The 23,861-nt window shown below is 43.1% G+C and overlaps 3 protein-coding genes across 4 annotated transcripts; 2 read left to right on the forward strand and 1 right to left on the reverse strand.

Annotated features, from left to right (window-relative positions):
- Positions 1-274: 274 nt before the first annotated feature.
- On the forward strand, positions 275-13,287 carry pde5ab (phosphodiesterase 5A, cGMP-specific, b). 2 transcript variants are annotated; one of them, XM_019877481.1, is made up of 22 exons: positions 275-707; positions 2,834-3,308; positions 4,249-4,422; positions 4,792-4,881; positions 5,019-5,090; positions 5,415-5,504; positions 5,983-6,123; positions 6,668-6,732; positions 7,163-7,274; positions 7,347-7,434; positions 7,966-8,141; positions 8,253-8,303; positions 9,242-9,388; positions 9,456-9,581; positions 9,923-10,017; positions 10,102-10,189; positions 10,255-10,355; positions 10,550-10,627; positions 10,719-10,782; positions 11,851-11,925; positions 12,003-12,086; positions 12,383-13,287. In XM_019877481.1, the coding sequence occupies exons 1-22, from the start codon at positions 628-630 to the stop codon at positions 12,500-12,502; spliced, it is 2,592 nt and encodes an 863-aa protein (XP_019733040.1). In that variant the 5' UTR covers positions 275-627; the 3' UTR covers positions 12,503-13,287. The 2 variants fall into 2 exon arrangements, with proteins under 2 accessions (XP_019733040.1, XP_019733041.1); XM_019877482.1 differs by having other exon boundaries at positions 276-707; positions 7,350-7,434.
- Positions 13,288-13,667: 380 nt separating this feature from the next.
- mad2l1 (MAD2 mitotic arrest deficient-like 1 (yeast)) lies at positions 13,668-17,027 on the reverse strand. The gene is made up of 5 exons (XM_019877483.1): positions 16,823-17,027; positions 16,096-16,242; positions 15,547-15,667; positions 14,207-14,310; positions 13,668-14,142 (listed from the first exon to the last, which is right to left on the reverse strand). The coding sequence occupies exons 1-5, from the start codon at positions 16,884-16,886 to the stop codon at positions 13,970-13,972; spliced, it is 609 nt and encodes a 202-aa protein (XP_019733042.1). The 5' UTR covers positions 16,887-17,027; the 3' UTR covers positions 13,668-13,969.
- A 605-nt stretch (positions 17,028-17,632) lies between these two features.
- Positions 17,633-23,387, forward strand: sh3gl2b (SH3 domain containing GRB2 like 2b, endophilin A1). Its single transcript, XM_019877545.1, has 8 exons — positions 17,633-18,194; positions 20,444-20,512; positions 20,593-20,809; positions 20,974-21,107; positions 21,192-21,350; positions 21,455-21,558; positions 21,619-21,749; positions 22,312-23,387. Exons 1-8 carry the CDS (start codon positions 18,150-18,152, stop codon positions 22,506-22,508), a joined length of 1,056 nt encoding a protein of 351 aa, XP_019733104.1. The 5' UTR covers positions 17,633-18,149; the 3' UTR covers positions 22,509-23,387.
- Positions 23,388-23,861: the final 474 nt, after the last annotated feature.

The raw sequence follows: 23,861 nt of genomic DNA on the forward strand, positions 1-23,861 counted from the left end.
CGAGAAGATAAACCTTTGCTCTTGTAAAGGGTTACAACTTTTTTCTTTATTCTCATAATACATCACGTTTTTTTTTTAAATCATAACATTCAGACTTCTTCTCTCAAAAATTTAACAACTTTTAAATTTCAGTGGCATTTATGAGGCGGTCGTCCGAAAAGTGTCGCGGCCGAACCCTGAAAGTTTGAAAAACCGTCCCTTAAATCAAACTTTGAGGCGTTTGAATGGCCTGCCAATGCAAGGTGAGGTTTCGGGGTGGAAGGTGCGGGTTATGTGACTTTGCCCCTGACGCTTGTAACCCCACGCTCCGCCACCGAGCGTCCGTCGGAGCCGGTTGGTGTCTGCGATATCTCTCGCATGTTTGACAAGAGAGGAAGTGCCTGATCTCTTTCTCTCTCCCTCCCTCCCTCTCTTCTCTGTATCTAATCCCACATACACACAAAAAAAGAAAGAAAAAAAGTGGCGCACTGCTTGTGATACGCGCGCCTTACACGTTGTTTACTTTTTCGTGCTCGCTTCCGTGCATTTGTCTTTTTCTCCCCCTCCCTACCCCCCCCCCTATCCTTTTTTTTTTTCCATATGGGGGACCGTCGCGCTATTGTGGATATATAGAGGCAGACACACGCCATGGAGGACGACATGATGGAAGCGTGGCTGGACGACCACCTCGACTTCACGCACTCCTACTTTGTCAGGAAAGCGTCCAGGTAAAAGCGAGCGACGGGCGCGCGCGTACGTGTTTTGTTGTTACTGTTGTCGTCCTTAACGCGCATTTATCGTGTTCGAATGGGCTCCTACTTGCAATGTGTATGTTACATGAAAATTGCGCGGGGGGTCATTCAATGATTAACTTTTACAGCACATTGTTTAATTTGTGCTCTCCAATGCGTCCTCGTGAAAATTAAGACAACACAGTCAAGATGTGTGAACTTCCAATTATTGCCCACTTTTTAAAAACACTCAACGCGTTATGAAGTGCAACTTGGAGAACAAATGAATCCGAGTGGAAAGCATGCAATTCCCCATTTAGTGGGGCTTTTTAATAGGACAAGCGATTCATGACTTCAAACATTTTAAATATTACTTTTATGCACAAATGAATATGACTGAAAGGGTTGCAGAAAACAATGTTTTCTCTACATTTTGCCTCCCCCCCTCCAAAAAAAGGCAATATGTTCTATTTATTGATCTGCGAAAAATACTTTTACCACCACTTAATTTGTTAAAGGATATGCTAACCTTAATAGCATGTAGCTGAACCATTAATGACTATCGGCGAATGTTCTCCATTTTATCTGCAAAAGTGATTAAATACTTTTTTTTTTGACCCAGTAGTTGCAAATGTAAATAGCTGGGACAGTGGCTATATAAAGTCCACACACCCGTGTTCAAAATTTAGGGTTTTTGATACAAAACAGAAAGATGAACCATTAAAGAAAATATATCACCGTAAATGTGATCTATAACTTGTTCAACTCAATTAACATTTTATCCAAACTTTTCAAGAGAGTAAATAAAAATAAACGAGTGCGCTCATGGCTGTGTTCACATTCAAACCCATGTGACACAGGGCTTGGCACAGACATGCCACCATTCATCGTGCCTCTGAGTAACCTCAACCAAATGAGATGTTCTAGTAGGCTTTTCCCGACATTTTCTGTAGTCTCAACTTGCAGCACAAGCCATGGTCCGCAGAGAGATTCCACAGCATCTGAGGGACTTCATTACTCAAAGCTATCCATCAGGAGAAGGGCACAAAACATTTTCAAGGCATCAAAAACACCACTGAACACACTTAAGACCGTCATCATCAAGTGGAGGCAATATGGCACAATAGTGATATGACCAAGAACTCGACGTCACTCTAAAATTGATGAGAAAGACAAGAAAACTTAACAGGAAGGCTGCCAAGAGGCAGTACACATTTCCTGTCTTCTTCTTATGTCCGGGCTATGGGGTAGGGCGGAAATTTTGGAAGCTTTATCTTACAAAGAAAAACACTTGAAATCTTCCAAACAGGTGGGAAAATGTGTTATGCTCCAAAGAAGCCAAGGTTGACCTTATTGGCCATAATTCCAAAAGAGGTGGAAAAAAAAAGTCAGGAAAAGTCAACTAATACATCTGAACTTCATCTGGGGTGAATCAGAGGCTCTTTAAAATTGTGGTATTTGTGCACTGCTTTCTATTTATCATGAGTGTGAAAGTGATTGGTTAGTTTGGAACATTGCCTCACCTCCAGATATGGAGGTGGGCACACCTCTGCAACCACATTATTCCAGTTATTTATGTTTCATTCAGCCTTGCATAACCTGATATTTAAACAGGGGTGCATGGACTTTGAAAATGACAAAAATTACAGCTTAGGAAAACATGTTCAAGCTCTTGACAAGAAGACTCTTTGTGTAACAAACCAGGCCACTGGAGTTCCTCCCTGATATGCAAAGCTTTTCTCTCAGTGAATGGCCTGATTTTAATATACTGTGTCAGATCAACCATATTATTTTGCTATTTAAACAGGGCTACAATGGCGTATTTGGACGATTCAGAAAGAGCACCCAAAAAACACACAAAAAGGTTTTTAGCAAGTAACAGATTCCAGAAAAACAAAAATGCAGATCAGTTTACTTGAGAGTAGTAGCCATAGTGTGAATGCACAGATGATTACTGTATACCCTTTATGATATTTTTATTTGGTGGTATGACATGAGAATTTCCTGACTTATGTGCCTTGGTTCAGTGAGGTTTGGACGCACTGTGCCTGCGCTGGCTGCCTCAGTTGCTTCAAAACAAGTTGTTGATGAACAATGAATGGACTTTTATGCCCTACTAACAGGGACATGGTGAATGCTTGGTTCGCTGAACGTGTCCACGCCATCAAGTCGCCCGCCTCCAAAGACAACCAGTACTCTACGGATCCCGTCACCCTTAGCCTTTCGGGCAATCACACCCCTGTGCCCAGCGTGGTCTCCAACCAACCGCCCGGCACCCCAGCTCGCAAAATCTCCGCATCCGAATTCGACCGCCCTCTCCGGCCCATCGTGGTGACGGACGAGGAGGGCTCAGTGACGTTTCTGAGCGACGCAGACCGCAAGAGCGTCCCCACGTGGGGCTTTGCAATGCTGGACGGGGATGCCGGAGACGGAAGCGCCAAGGTGGCTAGCGGCGGCAGTAACCGAGGCGATCGTTGCACTCGACTGCTAGAGCTGGTGAAGGACGTTTCAAGCCATCTGGATGTGACAGCACTCTGCCACAAGATCTTCCTCCACATCAACGAGCTCATTGCCGCAGACCGCTACTCGTTATTTCTGGTGGGCAGGGACACCGCACTCTTAAAAACAGGATGTTTCTTCTTATTATTATTGCTAACACGTCCTAGTGTGGTCATTTGTCAATCAAAAGACCAAATGTGTGTTTAGGGTCGGACCAGTTTGGTTGGTAATCCCCAACGTACCGGCAACCATAGTTTCGCTTAGAGGTATGAAAGTTTTTGTTTTTTGTCCAATCACATTTCAGGCTCCTTTTGGTGCTATGTCGCGACCAGCAAAAATCTGTGAGTATTTGATGCTCCCCTAAAATGGTTGATAATTGCCTGTAGTCACCTTAAGATGTTGGCAAAGCTATACTTTCATTTCAATGAAGCTCCTCAATTCACATCAACATAGTTCCCTGGCACCAAGATGCCACACAAAATGCTGATTTTGTCCCAACAAAACACCTCAACTGACGTCAACATAGTTCCTTGAAACCAAGATGCCATGAGTTGGCGCAAAGCACCTCTTGTCAAAACTAATCTCAATTTACTTGAACATTGTTCCTCGGTTCCATGATGCCACAAGATTGGCCTTAGGACACAAATAACAAATAAGAGTTTTTCAGCGAATAACCAAAAAATACAGAAGTGGGTGAATTTGTGAATGCCGAACCACAAATATGCGAATTTTGCTGCTGTATTAGCAACAGGAGAGTTTCTTCAACCAACCAGATTTCAAATTCGATTTTCAGGTCTCAGAAGCGATTAAATTACAATAAACAATACAATATATTCCACAGTGGAGGAGATTTGATTAGCCTGGGTTGTTGGGGGAAATTGTATGCGGGGGCGGGGCGGGGGATTAATATTTTTCTGCTATTTTTGTGGCAAGGCTCAGTCCTTATCACTAAACTCACTTTAATTTGCGGTTTCTGTACTTCATTGTGTCTAAACACACAGCAAGGCGGCATAGCTGGACCTTTTGTTTGGGGTTTCAGGTGGGCGAGGACAGCTCGAACACAAAGTTCCTGATCAGCCGCCTGTTTGATGTGGCCGAGGGATCCACGTTGGAAGAATCATCCAGCAGCAGCATCCGACTGCAGTGGAATAAGGGCATTGTGGGACACGTGGCCGCCACGGGACAGCCGCTCAACATCAAGAACGCTTATGAGGTAACGTTGACGCTTACACGTTACTCAAAACGATTCCTAAATGGTTCGTAGCAGTTTTATGATGAGATGAATTGCCATCATTTGCTATGGTAAAATATACTGTTCATTCGGAAAGCCTTGACGCCGCTCAGTTTCTCCATGTTTTGTTGTGTAATTGTATTTTTTTCCCTCCACCATATTGCAAACATTTCATGAAAGCACACTGGAGTGTTTTCCCGAAATCCTGTCAGCTTTCATCAACTCTCCTGCCGTTGATGAAGCCTGTTCCTCTGATTGCCCCGTCCAATTAGCACACCTCTTTATCTGAACGCTCTTGAGCGTTTAAGTGTGTTTATTTTTCTATTCTTATGCTGGTTTCCGCACTCGTAGGACCCTCGATTCAACGCGGAGGTCGATATGATCACCGGTTACAAGACTCACAGTATTCTGTGCCTTCCCATCAAGAACCACAGAGACGAGGTAACCATAATATTGTGCCATTATAAAAGCAAAAAGAACCTCAGAACAGCAGTCACAAAAAGCCCCCGCACCCAAAACCTTCAATCTGCTCACTGGAAATGTAAAGGACGAAAATATCTCAAACCACCCATTGGCAGGTAGTTGGAGTGGCTCAAGCTATCAATAAGAAAAATGGAAATGATGGAGCCTTCACGCAACAGGATGAAAAGGTATGCAAAACTCCCTTTTGATCATTTCTTGGCCATTTTGACACTGCCCAAGAGTTGAACATTTGGTAACTACTTGCACAAAATTTATCACGTCACTCACACATTTGATATAGTCGAAGAATGATTTGCCATCAAGCGCAAAAGTCATCTACAGTTTGGTCGGCTTTTGGCTCTTTGATTTGTCGCTTTTCACCCCTTTACTACTGCTGCTGCACAATCAAGGTAACCGAGTTGCAATGTTCCAATAAACAAGACAGAATGAGAACACTCACAAGAACCATGTTACACGAAACAGTTTTTTCAGCGGTTTTTCTCTCCAAACAGGACTTCTCAGCTTACTTGGCATTTTCCGGCATCGTTCTGCACAACGCCCAGCTCTACGAGGTGTCACAGCTAGAAACCCGACGTAATCAGGTACATTAATCCGCCAAATTCAGTTCAAAATCTTCTCATCATGTACGGTATTTTCCGCACTATAAGGCTCACCTAAAAGCATTACATTTTCTCAGAAGCCTTATAATCAGATGTGCCTTATATATGGATCAATATTCTGATTTCTTGGACATATTTTAAATGTTCTGTAAAATGCTTTGTTACAGCTGCAGCGGTTGTAAAAGCTCGATATAAATAAAGCCGTATTGTATTGTATTCCCTTTAGCGTAGCTCCATCTCGTGGATGCATAACAGAACCGTAGCCACTATTGTAGCTTTTATTCTATGCGCCTTATAATGGTGTGTGTCCTATAAATGAAAACGGTTTTAAAATAGGCCATTCATTGAAGGTGCGCCTTATACTCCGAAGCTCCTTATAGTGCCAAAAATATGGTACATTATTATTTCCTATGTTGGATGAATGCATCAAGATAGCTTTTTAAGAGGATGATATGTTCAGGTGCTGTTGGAACTGGCAAGTCTCATCTTTGAGGAGCAGCAGTGTCTAGAGGTTTTACTGAGGAAGTTTGCTGGAACCATCCTGTCCTTCATGCAGGCCCAGGCTTGTACGGTCTTCATTGCTGAGAATGACTCCACGGAGGTCAGCACCAAAGTGACCCTAGAACACCTCTGATGGGCTACATACGGGCCACAAGCCATAGTTTACCCATCATCGGTTTTCGTGACTTCTACATGCCTGAAGAAAAGCATCTTCTCGAAACTACTTAGCTTTGCCAGTGACCCCAAGTTAAGTCCAAACATTGAAGGATGTTTTCTATTTAAAGCCCTTTTTATGGCCCAAGAGAGGGACGCTCTGCCAGGGTAAGGGAGCAAACTTTTCCTAAACAGAAAAAAAAAAAAGTCATTGGTTTATCTTGAACATACTGTTAAAATGGGAAAAGAATCTTTTGGGGAGTGCATGTTGAACAAAAACAAGTCCCTATAAGGAGGACGGGAGCGGAAGAAAGACATGGAATGTTGAAATAAACTCCTAATCTGGCAAGGCTTGATGTGTAATGGACCATTACTTGTAACTTGGACGAGTTGCACCGTCTTAATGGCTTAACTGGAGGGAAAAAAAATCAATTTGTCTTGTAAAAAGAAAATGAAAGGAAGAAAACTTCAGTTTTGGCCTTTTTTTTCAGAACCCCTTTTCCAGTGTCTTTCATATGGAATACGAAAACGGAAAAGTCCTTACTTCACCCAAAAGGTAAGATGAAAGCAAAAGGGTGACACCATTAAATTCAATATTATTGGATGAGAAAGCGGGCCTGTTATAATGCTGCGAGAAAGTCAAAACAATACGTGAATGACATTGTAATGATCTGGAAAAAAAAAAAAACGTGCGATATTACGGGAAAAAGTGGGAATGTTATGAGAGGAAAAGTAAACTTGCCGTTAATTGCATAATTTTCAGAGAAGATGTAATGTTATGAGAAGCAAGCGGTGATTTTGTGGGAATAAAGTCGCAATGTACGAAATACAATTTGTTGTTGATACGAGAATGAAGTCCGAATTTACAAATGTAAATATGACGCTGTAAGACAGAAACAAGTCTGACTTTATTTCAGTCGGTCGATGGCTTCATGATGCGATTATTTTTCTTTGTTTGATGAACATTTTGCTGTCAATCTCCTCAGAGAATCTCCTTGTGTCAACCAGATCAACTACATGTACGCTCAGTATGTTAAAAATACCATGCAGCCTCTCAATATTGCCGATGTCACCAAGGATCAACGCTTCCCCTTGATGGTCTGTATTTTTAAAAATTTGGGGGTGGTACCATCTATTTATTACTAGAGTAATGCAATTTTTTTTATCCAGCAGTGTGAAAAGCAATATCAGACGAGCAAACGGACAACAAGTTTGCTCTGCGCTCCTATCAAGAATGGCAAGAAGGACAAAGTCATAGGTAGGAACTCCGGTGGCTGTCTTTATGATGGAACCGTCAGACTACCGTGTTTTCTGCACTATAAGGCGCTTCGGCTTATAAGGCACACCTTCAATGAATGGCCTATTTCAAAACTGTTTTCATATATAGGGTGCACCGCATTATAAGGCCCATAGAATAGTGGCTACAATAGTGGCTGCGGTTGCGCTATGCATCCACTAGATGGAGCTACGCTAAAGGGAATACAATACGGCTTTATTTATCTCAAGCATTTACAACCGCTGCAACTGTAACAAAGCACTTTACAGAACATTTAAAATACTACGTCCAAGAAATCAGATCATTGAGCCATATAAAAGGCGCATCGGATTATAATGCGCACTGTCGGCTTTTGAGAAAATTGAATGCTTTTAGGCGCGCCTTAGAGTGTAATTCAAAAAGTCTCGTTTCGAGATCAGCAATGTGATCATTATAAAGCTGCAATGTTTCAGTGGAAAAAGTTTCTGTCGTGGGGAAAGTGGTGTTGGGATAAAGAAGGATCCACGTCCGTAGGTTGCTGCCAGTTAGTGAACAAGATGGATGAGGTGTCGGGCGGCACCAAGACGTTCAACAGGAACGACGAACAGTTCTTGGAGGCTTTTGCCATTTTTTGTGGCCTCGCCATCCAGAACACGCAGATGTACGAGACCGTGGAGAGAGCCATGGCCAAGCAGCAGGTCACTCTTGAGGTCAGTACCCACCATAAGTTTGGATCAGAGATGATCCTAAGTCGAAACTCTCATGTACGACTGCTGCTGTCTGCAGTTTACTAAATCACTGCTTGCCAATGTATTTTGCAGGTCCTTTCATATCATGCTTCGGCTGCTGCAGAAGAGTCTCAGGGGCTCCAGGTAACCCGAAATCCCCAGATAGAATCTAAATATACAGTGCCTAGAAAAAGTATTTTCCCCCAACAAAACAACCAAACCACTTTTCATATGTTTAAGACAAATAAAGTACATGTGAAATGTAGAATCTAAAGTATGATTTCATCAATTGGATTGTGGGGGTAAACCTATTTGGGTTTTTCAGTATGAACTTCCTGTATACAGTCATACTACAGCATCTCATGTGGACTTTTTTTGTTTTAGCCAGAGGTGGAGTTGTTCATATGTTTTGGGTAAACTGCTTGCCGGATGTTTGCCCTCAGAATTTTCTGGTAGATTGCAGAAATGATTGTTCCATTAAACAAAGCCAGTAGTCCAGGACCTGAAGGAGCAATGGAGCCCCAGTCCATCAAACTGTCAATGCCATGTTTGAATTTTAACAAGCTGTGGTTTTTTTTTGTTTGTTTGTTTTTATCAAATCAAATGTTTTGTCTCATCAACCCATACATAGATTGTTTCTCATGTTGCTTTTTTATCTCATTAGCAGTGGTTTTCACTTTGGAACTCTCCCATCGATGCCCCCCCCCCCCACTCTTGGGACTAATTTGGGTTTTGACGGTGGTTTGCTGGAGTCCCAAAGCCTCAGAAATGCCTGTGTAACGTTTTCCAGATTGATAAATTTCTATCACTTTGTTTCTCACTTAATAGTTAATTTCGTTGGATTTTTTGAGTCAACAAATTTGGCAGTAATCAGGCCATGGGGTGGCCAATGAAATGGACCTCAGATTTGCAAAAAACAGTAAATTTATGCTTGAACAAAGGGGGTATTACTTCTTCACATAAGGATAGAAAGATAAGGTTTTTATTCCCCCTTTACCATTGCTTTTCTCACCCTTTTGATGGCCGTTAAAGAATTGGAGTAATGGTTAACCACATCCCCGATCCATGTGTCCACTGGGCAGGCAGCCACAATTCCATCGGCCCAGTCGCTGCGACTCCTGGACTTTGGCTTCAGCGATTTTGACTTGTCGGACACCGAAACCACGTTGGGTACTGTGCGCATGTTTGTCGACCTCGACCTGGTGCACAACTTCCACATGAAGCACACGGTAGGCGTCGTAGTCAAACCAATCTCCAACACGGATTAACAACAATAAAGACTTCTACGCTGTTTAGAACTTATGCCAGTGGATTCTGAGCGTGAAGAAGAACTACAGGAAGAATGTGGCCTATCACAACTGGAGACATGCTTTCAACACTGCCCAGTGCATGTTTGCCCTCCTTAAATCAGGGCGCTTGCAGGTTAGTGAGGTAGCATGAGCAGCATATAATGCACATTCAAGGCTATTTCTGAATATTACAAGACAGTAAAAACCACATTTCAAGATAGCTGGCATTTGTTTAAAGCAGGAGAGTTCATCCTCCTCTGGTACTCAAGGGCCCCTATCCAGCTTGTTTTAGATGTCCCCCTGCTGCAACATATGATTCAAAGGATCATCTCAACAGCAAGCTCTGAGAAGCCTGACGACGATTATTATGATTTGAATCAGGAATATTAGAGGATGGAGACATAAAAGCTGGATAGGGGCCCTTGAGGACCAGAGTTGGACACACCTGGTTTAAGGCCGTTTGTTTCCTGACAGAATCGCCTTAGGGATTTAGAGGTTCTGGCTCTGATGATCGCTACGCTCTGCCATGACCTGGACCACAGAGGAGTCAACAACTTCTACATACAGAGGTAGAGAAGCAGTTGAAGAGTCGCAAAATTATACAATGTCCTGCAAGTCACCCACTGGGTATTTAACCTGTGTGAAATTATCAGGAGTGAGCACCCACTGGCACAGCTTTACTGCCACTCCACCATGGAGCATCACCATTTTGACCAGTGCCTCATGATCCTCAACAGTCCAGTAAGTGTACATGGTGGCCTTTTCATTCCTGTTATGACACAAACAAGGTTCTCATGCTGTTCCAGGGCAACCAGATACTGAGTGGCCTCTCCCTGGATGAGTACAAATGCACTCTAAAGATGATTGAGAGGGCCATTTTGTCCACCGACCTGGCCTTGTACATTAAGTAGGTACAAAACGCTGCAAATACGGTACAAAGGAAGACTTCCAAAATGACATTTAACTTCAGTGTCCTACTTGCACAATACATTTTCTCTTTTAATTAAACAACTTTATCCATTTTCTGACTCATTCACATCTCATAACTTATTTGGATTAAAATTGCAACTTTTTCCCCCCCATAACCTTGTCTGTCAACAGGAGACGCGAGGAGTTCTTTGAGCTCACTCATAACAGACAGTTTGTTTGGGAGACTGATCACCACCGCGATTTACTTAGGTGAGATTAATACATCCACATATGTGAGTTCATTTTTATATACCGTAGATACCGTGTACATATTCACAACAGTTCTGCACGTCTCTGTTAGGTCAATGCTGATGACTGCATGCGATATATCAGCAATCACCAAGCCCTGGCCGGTGCAAAAGAAGGTAATGTAAAACAGATTGTACCAAAATATTTCATTTTTTTTGTTTTTCACAATGTTTGTAGAACTTCTGATCCAAGTTCATACTCATATTGCATCTTTTACTCTGTGAAATGACAACTTAATTCTCATAAAAATTTGAGTTGCCCACTATTGAAAATTCCTATTTTGTTCCGATGAAATTGTTTTGTTTTGTTTTTTTAGCATAGTACATCAAGTTTTTGTCTCTTGTAAACAACTTTATTATTCTATGACCCCCACTCCTACCCACACCTCGGTTACAAGAGCACAAATTTATTCTCGTACATTGTCTTCCCCACAAGGACTGCAAGGCGAAACACCTATCCTTCCACAAAGCATCTTGCAGCTGCGTCCCAACTATTTTATCTCCCTGGTGATCTTTGTTAGTATGCACCTTGTTAGGAAGCGCAAGCCTGGTGGAAAAAAAAACACTGAGGCAGTCACTGGCCGATTGTGTTTGTGTGAACGCTTGTTTAAAAATAATGACTGCCCATAGATAATCTCAACCTCCCCAACAAAAAAAAGATGTTCTAAATGAATTAACTGCACCCCCAAAAACACTCTTCTCCAAGAAGTAAGTTTAAAAAAATAATAAAATTAAATACACTTTAGGATAGTTACAGTAAAACTTAATTGAAATTTAATTCTGAAAGTCAGATTTTCTTAATCATGACCTTAAGATCTTTCTCGCACAAAATAATTTTTTTTTTAGCTGTTAAAATATCGTTTTTGTTGTGCAATTGATCTGTATTCCTGTGAAATTGCAACTTTCTTACCAACCCCCCAAAATGTTTTCTCCCTCATGGTTTTTTGTTTTTTCCTTACATTTTTTTGTCCTGTGAAGTTATGTTCAAGTTCCATTTTGTTTCACATAAAAATTATTCTCTCTAATCATTGGCAACTTTGTACCTGTAATAATATGGCTTGTTGATTTTTTCATTTAATTTTTTGTGTCAACGGTATACAACTTCAGCTTCCCCCCCACATTTTGCTGGACCCTCCTCCATTTAAGCTATTGTCTGCTGTCCCCCCCCCCGCCCCCCTCGTGCAGATTGCAGAGCTGGTGGCGACTGAGTTCTTCGAGCAAGGGGACAAAGAGAGACTAGAACTAAACATTGAGCCCAGTGTAAGGCACTAACGGAGGGAATTGCACCCTGCAGTTATTATTATTACACTCGTAGCTACAATCTCATTTTATTTCAGGACTTGATGAATCGGGAGAAGCGAGATAAGATTCCCAGCATGCAGGTCTCCTTCATTGATGCCATCTGCACGCAGTTATATGAGGTAATTTTGCAGTAAATGGTTTGAAATGAGCAGTTTGAAAATATGTCACGATATGGTCATTTTGGAATCATATATACAATATCAACAAAACACTTGAAAAAAGGACCCGTGTTTTCAAGCGTGAAAACTGTTGCAGTGGAAACAAATGACCACAATGAAACGCTAACCAATTTTCTGTTCAATCAGAAATGTAATTTTGTTAACAAGGTCACAATAGAGCAACAGATGATTGATCTAGCATACTGCAAAAATTGTGGCATACTTGTTCAGTCACTGTCACTCACTTCTGTCGTCAGACCTTGGCAGGCATGTCTGACGATTGCTCCCCTTTGCTGGAGGGATGTCGGACGAACCGTCAGCATTGGAAGTGCTTGGCCGAGGAGTATGAAAAAGGCCTGGTCAACAGTCTGGTGTGACTGTCATCACGGACGCCCACGTGGCATGGTCACATTCTTCCTGTCTTGCTCACTTTATTCTTATTTATTGTTTTTGTTTGTTTGTTTGTTTTACACACACATTCTTTTCTAAGGTGATGAAAAAAGTCATTTCACAATTTATACTTAACACAGCTATCATGAACAGCAGCCTACTGAGCTAATTACAAGCGAAAAAGTAACGATACTGCAATCGTTTGCTAATGATATGATACAGCAGTTGTGCAATATCCTGGAAAAAACAAAACATCGAAAGTACACCCCGGTGTCAACGATTAGTGGAATCGCGGCGTAAGGATGTGAAACGATATTGCAATATTTGGCCAATAATGACCCTCACAAGACGGAGATTGTGCGATAAACATTTTATGTTTTAGAGGGGGGAAATCATACGCTAACTCGCACGCACAAAATGATGGTGATACTTTACAATAACGGTATCACGATAAAGAAACTGCGGTAAGTGATAAGTATCGATACAGGAGGAGCTACGGCATTTTGGTGGCTGCCCATATCACTGTTCCTTGCACGTATTTTCAGCCATGGGAAGAGGTAAAGATCTATGGTTACCATGGCAACGGTCTGGCGTATCCGTGGACCATCTAGGACAGCTTTCATTATGCGCAGCAGTTCGTGTGCAGTTCTCACAAATATGTCATTGGTCAGTCTTGCCATTTTTTCAGTCATTACAGTACAGAAGCTATTTATTATTTTTGCACTGAGTGGCGTTGAATTCATAGCTTACAGATATGAGAAGGGAAAAAAAACTTACATTGGGATGCAGGTTATATCTACGCACTACTGCAGCGTCCCTCTCACATTAACAGTCCGCCATGCATATTTATTTGTTAAATGTATTTATTAGGTTAATGTACATTTTCTTTTTTTAAGCACTTTTTCAGAAGAAGTTTTTAAATTATTTTTCATACAAATTTAAAAAAAGAGGGAAAAAAAAGGTTCTCCACTGCCTTATAAGATTATAAATGCATTTTTGGAAATGTAGACAGTGATTGAATTCGACATGGATTGATGGCCTGGTTTTTGTAATCTGTTACAATATGATTATCTGGACCGAGCTCACCAACAATGTTGCCCCATGAAATAAATTCTGTTAAACATGTTGATTTTTTTTTCTTATTTTGTTTTGTTTTTTTAATACCACATCTGCTATCAGATTTGCTTTTTTCCAGAAGTCCAATAAAAAGGAACCCAGAAACACATGTTGAACTTAGCCTTGTGCTTACCTTCTCATTGTTGCTTCATGGATGCTTCATAAAGTCCAAAATGTGCGCGTGAAAGCAGGGGTGGGTGTGCAAGTTGTGATTTAATGAAAGCCATACTAAATGTATGAAAAAAAAAGTTTATTGTTATTATTGTATGAGTGTGTGAAATGTTTGGGGTTTTCTTGAGTTTTGGTTGCTGTTGCCCACCCCGCGCTTTAAAAGTGTTTTAAAGTGAGCACGTCTTCTTGTAAGTGACCATGCTGCACACCTTGTGGATGCTCGTGGTGAAGGAGCGGAGGCGCACCTCCTCCGGTTGGCTGATGCGGTGCGGGCCGGACTCCTCCCACTTGTCAGGAATGGCGAGGTCTTTGTCAGTGTAGATCAGGAGGTTGAAGCCACCTTTGGAGGGGTGTACAACGTTAGAGGAAAATCTTGCCGGAAGCGAGCGGACGGCTGATCTTACATGGCGTTTCCAGCAAGGGCAGGAAGGTCACGGAGGCGGTGATCTGTCGGAGAACCGAGCGGATCTCACCCTGGATGGTTTGAATGGATTTTTCTCGAGGGGCACTAACAAACAAATCCCAATCAATACTTATGCATTACAGAGAACAACATATACAAAGTTCTGGATTTTTTGTTTGTTTGTAACCCGTCGCTGAACAGCTCAACTTTTTACAATTTTTATGCTCAGGCCAAAGATAAATATGCTTTTTCATCCATAGGGGAAATTCACTCCTCCACTAAATAAAAAGCAAGCAATTAAAGCATTAATGTATGTGGTGCCATTTCAGTTCTGAGAAACTATGTTGAAGTGAACAGAGAGCTTCATTTTAACCAGTGATGGGCAACTTAAATGGCACATTTTCAGTCAGTGCTACTCGGGGGCGAGGGGGGGCACATAGGACCGTGCATTTCCTAATCAGACATATGGCAAAAATGCCATTTCAGAAATGGACAAAAATGTGCAAAACACATGCTGTTAATGTATTTCATCATTTCTAAATGTGGGTGGACCAGTGGTTAGCGCATTGACCTCACAGTGCTGAGGTCGTGGGTTCGATCCCAGCTCCGGCCTTCCTGTGTGGAGTTTGCATGTTATTGTTGAAGTTTGTGACACAAAATGCTATACTGCCATCTTGTGGCACCTATGGTGTAATGGAAAATTGCACATTTGATATAAAACCGGCTTTAGAGTTTGGACCTTTAGTTGTAAATTTCAACGATTAGTGTAATTACAATACACAAGAAGTGACTTTTGTCTGTCTGGTGGAGGCCTGAAGCCGACTGCATGCATTCATATGAGAGGAAGAAAGGAGGGGTTTAACAAAAAAAAAAGATTTGAATATGAAAATCTGATTTAAAAGATGCAAGTGGATCGATTTTTTACACTTCAAAATATATCAAGATACACATATAAAATGACAACAGCAATTGCATCATACCCTCTCAAACTGAGCCGTACCAAATGAATCATACTGAATCGAGGTGTTCACTTTAAAATCAATCCCAATTGCACCCCGTTTTTCGAGATATTTCTATTGAATTGTCTATTGGCAAGATGCACGCTCCTCGAAGAAACACTCTCCCTTTTCGGCTTTGGACTTTGTAGTACAGTACTTTGTTTGCATTTTTCTTGACTAATAAGGCTCATGTGTGATAGATGTCGCAGTGATGTTTGTTTTACAGTTCTGAATGGATTTGAATCATATGGGTTTTTTTGTTACAGTTTTGAATGGATTTTATTCATAAAAGGACTGGTAACTAACCAGTGGTCAACGCTCAAATTAAAATGGCAGCACCCACCTGCACTCCATGGCCGACTTGTCACACTCTATGTCAAACTGCCAGCGCTCCAACACCTCGTCCGTTTCCAGACATGTGATCACCAACACCAGCTTCTGCACCGTGCAATTGAGGAGCCACTCTGCACAATGATACAAGGGGATTGCAAAGAAATGTTCTGACATGCAAACCTAGATTTTTGTCTGAAGTCTGACTTGACCAGAGTTTTATTTCACACGTTCCGTGAGGGAGGGCCGCTTTAGAGGTCAGCCTGAGTGCGCCCCCGCCTTTGCTGCCATACATTAATGGAGTATGTAAATAGTTTGGTCTAAGGAGGAACTGGAATGACTTTAAGGCCAGTGAGCACCCAGAAACCTGCCACACACACACACGCGCGTTCGCATACTCCCTGTGCAGCCCAAAATTGTGTAAAAATAATTGCACTTTTGGAGGGTATGAATTACACAAGGCACACTTAAGCGAAAACCTTCAAGTTGCATGGCATAAGTGCCAGCAACACAGCATAATGTAACTATTCAAGCTAGCAAACATCACATTCTGTTGACTAACCTTTGAGCTGTGTCACCACATTGTCAAGATAGTTCTTCAGTTCAGGATCTGAGGTGACCTGAAGGCTCATGTCATACTGGCTGACTCTGGTGAATTGCTCCGGAGGATAGATGCCACGCTGGTACAGGATGCTGTTGATACCAAAACCTGTGGAATGAGGAATAAATGTCAGCATAAAACTCATCGCCGTCTGCTGTGCATACATGCATGCAACTGTGGTACAATTTCAGCACCTCGAAAAACAAAGCATGGATCACCAAATTATTGTTTGCCCCCACCATTATCATGACACTTTTAATTATGTTTTGAGTTAAGTCAGGCGTCTCACATAGCATTTTTCATGACTAATAAGGCTAATGTGTGATATATGTCACAGTGATGTTTTTTTGTTTTACAGTTTTGAATGAATTTGAATTATATGTTTGTTTGGTTTTTTTTTTTTTTTTTACAGTTTTGAATGGATTTCATTCATAAAAGGACTGGGAACTAACCGTTCTTGAAAGGAAGAAAGCATTTTAAAGTTAAGTCCCTGTGTGCCAATCATGCTGAAACCTGAAGCAGATTTTTTTTAACATCTGGGTTCTTACGGGTTAAGTGCAGAGTGTGAGTACTTTTTCCGTTACTGCAATTGTACTCAACAGTACTCTGGTCCAAAGAGAATGTTTGCCAAATTATGTTCGCGATTTTTGATGGTGGCACTTCGGGTAAAGTTAGGATAAATACTTACAAAAGAAGTCAGCCACAAGCTCCGAACTTCCTTTGAGCGTAATTCCTTTCAGTGTGCTGGTCATTGTGTAGTTTGATTTTCGTCGCTTTTTGTCCTTTTTAACGCTTTAACAAACGGTCACCGTGTTCTTCTTTATGCTCAAGTTGCTAAAATGTTGCCCGCGGTTTTGTTTGAAAATGGCCTGCTTCTTAGACTGCTGCGCATGCGCCAAAGGTTTTTCTTCTTCTCGTTCGGCGTCGACACTACAATTGTAAAAGGTATTAGCGCCATCTACCTTCGGGTTTGGAATCTCTGTCGTCCTTTCTGTCTGTCTGTCTGTCGTTTGCCTCCCTACAGAGTTTAAATAAATAAATAAATAAATAATTTAAAAGGTTTATAAGCAGGCTGGTTGGTACATTCTCACAATACAGAGGTCGTGAGTTCTTGTCTGGGCTCCGGCCTTCCTCTGTGGAGCTTGTATGTTCTCCCCGTTCGTGCGTGTTTTTTTTCAGAGTATTCCGGTTTCCTCCCATATTCCAAAAACATGCATGGCAGGCTGATTGAACACTCTATATTGTCCCTAGGTGTGAGTGTGAGCGCAGATGGTTGTACATCTCTGTGTGCCCTGTGATTGGCTGGCAACCAGTTCAGGGTGTCCCCCGTCTACTGCCCAAAGAAGGCTAGGATAGGCTCCAGCAACCCCCGCGACCCTTGTGAGGATAAAGCAGATAGGGAAATAGATGGATGAATCGATATATAATACAATAAGAAGCTGCTTTTTTATAACTTGCTTTCAAGTACATAAGTTCAGTTCAACAAGGCGCACGAGACAATCAAAACATCTAGAAGTTCAAAAGTGGTGTTACTCGTTAGAAATTCAATTAATTAAAATATCTAACACAACAAGGGGTGTTAATATGTAAGAATTCAGTTTTTAAGGTGACCCTTAGCGGAACGGGCATATTTGACCTGGAACACAAAATTGTTCAACTCGAAACGAACACAACATGAGGGTTAAAAAAAACAAACAAAAGAAAAACAAAAACAAGACCAAAACAAAAAGCGTTGCTGCAGAGATCGTTTATATTATGCAGATGACAGCTCGATTGAAGCACAAAAAGAGGCGTGGATCCACGACTTCGGCAAACCATATCGTAATAGACGATCTTTGACGGACCCTCCTCCACCTCCTCCTCATCCTCTCTTGTCTCTTCTGTGGACTGCAAAGCGAACGTAAGGCAGCTCCCTCGCTGCGTGAAATCCTCATCACGAGTGGGCGCCAAGTGGACGAGTGTCTCGTCCGTCAACGTCTTTTCTTCGCATTCGAGTCAATTTTGGAGCCACGAAGATGTCCGTCGCGGGGTTGAAGAAACAGTTCCACAAAGCCACGCAGGTACGGCGTCGTGCGCGCGCATCTCCAGCATCCTCGCCAACATCCAGACATAAACACGACGCGCCCGCCGGGTTGCCTTCCAAGCAAATTTCCATGTTTCTCTCCATTTCCTTACACACTTGTGGCCCTCTTGCAGTTAGTTAATCATTTTAAAAGAAATTGTGCGTGTTCGCGTGTGTGGAAGCATGTTTTCGGGGTGACTGGCACGCGCATGGTGGGATGTAAAGTTACGTAAGAGCGAGGCCTTTGAGACGGCGTCTCTGATTGGCAGTTGCTGCACACAACAGGGAATTCCCTGCATCCTCCATCACAGCATCTTTCCTTCCTACACGTCCCCTCCATCACCCCCAGTGCAACTCCCAGCCCCATCCCAATGTAAGATGTGCACCCCCAAACGTCCGTATCGAACCTTTGACCCTGCCCACGTTTTGTGTGTGTGCGTGTCCTTTGAACACATCACTCCCATAATCCCGTTTCCCAGCCGCAAACAGTAAATGTGGATATTCCCACCGAGGTGCTTAGAAAGTGGGACAAATCTCTGTATGTTGGTGTGTGGGTGTGGGTTTTGGTTTACGTTAGAGCTGAGGTGCCACAGCGTAGCCGCCGCCATCATCAGACGTGGGAAACGTGACACCTCAGTCACCTAACTGAATAAAACATGAGCAGAAGGGCAAGGAAAGCTGCCAGGCCTTTGCCTTGACTCGTTTGATACAGTATAACTACATCTGTGTAGAATATGTGTGTTGGATGCATGTGTCTTTCAAGCAGGGGTGTCAAACTTATTTTTGTTGCGGGCCACATTGTTGTTACGGTTTCCCCTCGGAGGGCCGTTATGACAATGAATTTTGTAAAACCATATAAATGTTTAACTACCTCCACATTTTACATACACAGCGAACAACAAATTGATGGATAGCTTGTTTTGAAATCAGAAGTCAAAAATAATGGCTTGTTCAAATATTGTTGTTATGGATTAGATATGACAATTTGGAATTTTGGTTCAGACTTTAGGAAGCATCATGGAAGTTGACATGCTTGATTTGCTTTCGCGGGCCACATAAAATGATGTGGAGGGCCAGATCTAGCCCCCGGGCCTTGACTTTGACACCTGTGCTTTAAAAGAATGTGGCCTTGCGTGTGATGTCACAAGGTGTAGTAGCGCTATAGAGCGCTTTAGCTCAGGGGTCAACAACTCCGGTCCTCGTGGGCCCCCTATCCTGCATTTTTTTTCAATGTTTCCCTCCACTAACACACCTACTTCAAATTATCAGGATAATTAAAGTGCTCTATGAATAAAGTTGGCAACACAGTTAAAAGGCAGACAAACTCAAAAGTCACCAATGCTACAGTAGTACACGAGAATGGTGACCATATGACGACAAACATAATGCCTTAATCTCACATGTACAATACATTATTATGTTTATCCATCCCTTCCTTGATTCACAAATATAGTTGGAGTCCGACTCACAAATTGGGTCACTTGTAAGTCAAGGCACCACTGTATTTCTCTTCATCTTTTATGCCATATTATTCCCAAATTAATTTGTTGCCAGGTCACCATGGATACCATCCTCACAATGGCACAGCAGTCTTTATTTTACAACAAGCTGAAAAGCCTTTTGTTTTGGCGGGCTCTTGAATCCAACATGGATAATCCCCCCCCCCCCCCCCCCCCCTGGCGTTACCATGGCAACCACACACGTGTGAGGGGCAGCCGAATGCAACATCCGCTGCGGTTGGCCAGGTCAATAATTGATGGACCTTGAGGGAATCACACGTGCCGTTAGTGTGCGTTCATGTTGAGGTTTGTGTTGACTTGCAATTAAAATTGATGGGGTGCTCATCTGTCATCATAGAAGATCTCTGCAGTCGTGTGTTTCCACTTCCTGTCTGATGTGGAGCCACATCTAGAGCAAACGCATGCACACACAAACACACACACACACACACACACACATACTTATGAGGCCTCGCCTGAGGAGGGCAAGATGGAATAACTTCCGGAGATGCTTATGTAACATGAGGAGGGCCCAAGGGCTGTATCTCCATGGTAACTGCATCCTCACGCCGCATGTTTGTGTCTTGATGCGCTTTTTTTTATTTTTGGCCTCGAGTCGGAGAGGTGTGTTTTATTTGACCCCCTGGTCATGTGACCCACTGCAGCTCAGTTGTGTTATTCTTCATTCTCTTCGTGTACATCTTTGCAATCTCTGTCCATACACTCTTCTTCTTCATGCTCTCCATAGAAAGTCAGCGAGAAGGTGGGCGGCGCCGAAGGAACCAAGCTTGACGATGACTTTAAAGAAATGGAGAAGGTAAATGCATTGACGTGATGAAGATGACAACAAGACGCGAGTATCTTTAGTGCTGATGTGTGTGTGTGTGTCCCTGCAAGAAAGTGGACGTGACCAGCCGAGCGGTTTTGGACATCATGACTAAAACCACAGAGTACCTGCAGCCCAACCCGGCTTCCAGAGCCAAGCTCAGCATGATCAATACCATGTCCAAAATCCGGGGCCAGGAAAAGGGACCCGGATACCCACAGGCTGAGTCTGTTCTGGGAGACGCCATGTTGAAGTTTGGACGGGAACTCGGGGAGGAATCCTGCTTTGGTAAGGAATCTCCTCTTTCTCAACCAACGACCGTCCTCATAATCCTTACACACATCCTCACGCTCATTCTTCGTATCGTTCGCATTTTATGCTTTTCATCCTGGTCCTCGTCATCCTCCTCCCCTTCATCTTTCTTGACCTCACCCTGGTCCGACCCCACCCAGGCCTGGCACTCATTGACGCGGGTGAGGCCATGAAGGAGCTAGGCGAGGTGAAAGATGCTCTGGACATGGAGGTGAAACAGAACTTCATCGATCCGCTGCAGAACCTCCACGACAAAGACTTGAAAGAGATCCAGGTGAGCGGTACAAGGTAGCCAAAGGTGATCACAACCAACACACATACGCACTCATGCATCATTCCTCTCACTGCCCCTCCTCAGCATCACCTGAAGAAGATGGAAGGTCGCCGTCTGGACTTCGACTACAAGAAGAAGCGTCAAGGAAAAGTGCAAGACGACGAGATCAAACAAGCTCTGGAGAAGTTTGATGAGAGCAAGGAGATCGCAGAGCAGAGCATGTTCAACCTTCTGGAGAGCGACGTAAGACCTCCACCTCGTCTGTGGATGACTTTGAAATTAGACCAGGGGCGGCCAGTACTGTACATCAACCGCGAGAAGTGAGATTCAGTCTAATTGCATTACAGATTGAGCAGGTGAGCCAGTTGGCGGCGCTGGTCCAGGCCCAGTTGGAGTACCACAGTCGCACCGCTCAGATCCTTCAGCAGCTCTCCAGTAAGATGGACGACAGGTAGGCAACAACGACCTCCGACCTTTCGTCGTTATTCTTCTGAAAGCCTCCAACCTTCAGGATAAAGGAAGTTTCCAGTAAGCCCAGGAAGGAGTTTGTTCCGAAACCGCGCATGACTTTGGAGCTGCTCCCACCCAGTGAGAGCCACAATGGTGGCCTCCACTCTGCTAAATCCCCCGGAAGATCACCAGGTACAAAAATTAATATATACCTGCCTACCTATCCAGATACCAATTTACCGACTTAGATACATACCTTGGAATGAAATAACCAACCTAGGAACTATAGTAGTTGGGTCGCCATAGTTCCTACCTTGGTACCTACCTACATACCTTATAATCTCGCAACGTATCTAGATAAATTGGCACCTAGGTAGGTACTTACTTACAATAACTACTGTACTTAGAAACCAATGTACCGACTTTGGTACCTACAGTTACCTAGGTTCCACTTAGCAAGCAACCAAAATAGGTGGGTCACCATGGTTGCTAAACAGTTAGCTATCACATATTTTGACTGAACAAAAGTCTCCTACCTTAATGCTAACATCGTGCAAAGCGCCTTTCAGTGGCTAATGGACATCGGCATAAATGATAGGGTAATTGTAAACCTTCAAACAGCTGCTACTTTAAGGAGCTGCATTGACTCGTTGTCCATTTAAATAGCTTATACAATCTGGTCTAATAAGTTTGCAAGTTTAAAGTGTTGAAAACTGCTTGTGGAACTCTGATGTTTGTTGCGCGTGTTTCGTAGCCCCACTGGACCAGCCGTGCTGCCGGGCGCTTTACGACTTTGAGCCGGAGAACGAGGGCGAGCTGGGCTTCAAGGAGGGCGATGTCATCACGCTGACCAATCAGATCGATGACAACTGGTACGAGGGAATGATCCACGGCCACTCGGGCTTCTTCCCCATCAACTATGTCGACATCTTGGTGCCGCTCCCGCATTAAGGCCCCGACCACCCACACGGCCATCGCCACGGTCCTGTTTTAGCATCCTCTTCGTGTCTTCTTTTGCTGTGCTTTGTGCGACTGCGTTTATGTGGGAGAAGGCGAGGCTGCGGAACTCGAAGGGAGCGAGCAAATGACCACATGATATTTGCTGGCTTGGTGCTTCACGCCAACGAGCAGCGCCGCTACCGAGTGGGGTAGTCGCACTGCGTGTGTGTGTGTGTGTGTGTGTGTGTGTGTGTTGAGTATGTGTGTTGTCTTCTTTGCGTTGTTCCTGTCAGGGCGCCTTCGCATGGCTCTCGCCTTGTCTTCTTTTCCTCCTTCTCACACCACTTTGGGCTGTTTGCATGAGCTAGCCCCTCTAGTGGAGCAGCAATGCATCATGGGATCACAGCTGCTCAGCAATAAGTAAAAAAAAAAAATAAGTAGGGGCGTTGGATGGGATTAGGCGAACACTTCCAAGTTTGTGTTAAGAGGCTGCTTGTTGACTTTTTATGTGGCTTTTGCATGCGTGATTGATTGATTGATTGATTGATTGATTGATTGGAGTTACACATCACAAGATCACAGTTGTGAATTGTGAGTGATTTAGTGGCAAAGGCAGTAGTCGTGGCTTTGTTAAACATCACCAGTCAGTATCTATCCGGTGTATTCAACCTAAACAGCAATGCAAACCACACGAGTGTACTGTACTGCATATTCCCATGGTGGGGCCACTCAATGGCGTCCATTGTGCTCGTATGTGGTCGTCTTGTGTGCATGCCGGCGTCCTCCACATCACCGAAAGGAATCGAAACAAGAGTTCAGCCCTGCTAAAGAAACTGTATTCAATGGCAACGCCGGTCCGTAAAGGCGAATGTGTTCACACAGTGAGTATTTAACACAGTGGAGGGATGGAACAAAGTACAAATGCTTCCTTCTATACTTATGTTGCTTTTTGCTGAAATGGGGAGTTTTGCTGTTTTTTTTTTTTTTTAAATTATGAAACCACCACGTACACCCCTTGCAACTTCACATTGAACTGAAAGCTTGGGCTTCGGGATCTTTTTGATTTGTAATCGATTTTGCATTCCAAAACATTTATTGTTGTTCTAACACTATCATGAATAAGTCATGCTATCAATATAGCAGTTGTGGCTAATGTCAGCTTGTTTACAATTCTAATGCTAGCTTACGATTGCTAGCGCTGTTTTATTGAAGCTTGGCTGCCTTCTCTGTGACTATTTAATGCAACAGACAGTTTCATAAGACTGCACGGCACTGTAAAATGAGACTACATTTGAATCTTGCTTGCGGTTGTTACTGGAAAATTCCCCTTTTACAATTGTTGATCTGATAAATTCAATTTTTCAC

The sequence above is a fragment of the Hippocampus comes genome, unplaced genomic scaffold (genome assembly GCF_001891065.2).
Source record: "Hippocampus comes isolate QL1 unplaced genomic scaffold, H_comes_QL1_v1.1 scaffold143, whole genome shotgun sequence".
NCBI classification, from domain to species: Eukaryota; Metazoa; Chordata; class Actinopteri; order Syngnathiformes; family Syngnathidae; genus Hippocampus; species Hippocampus comes.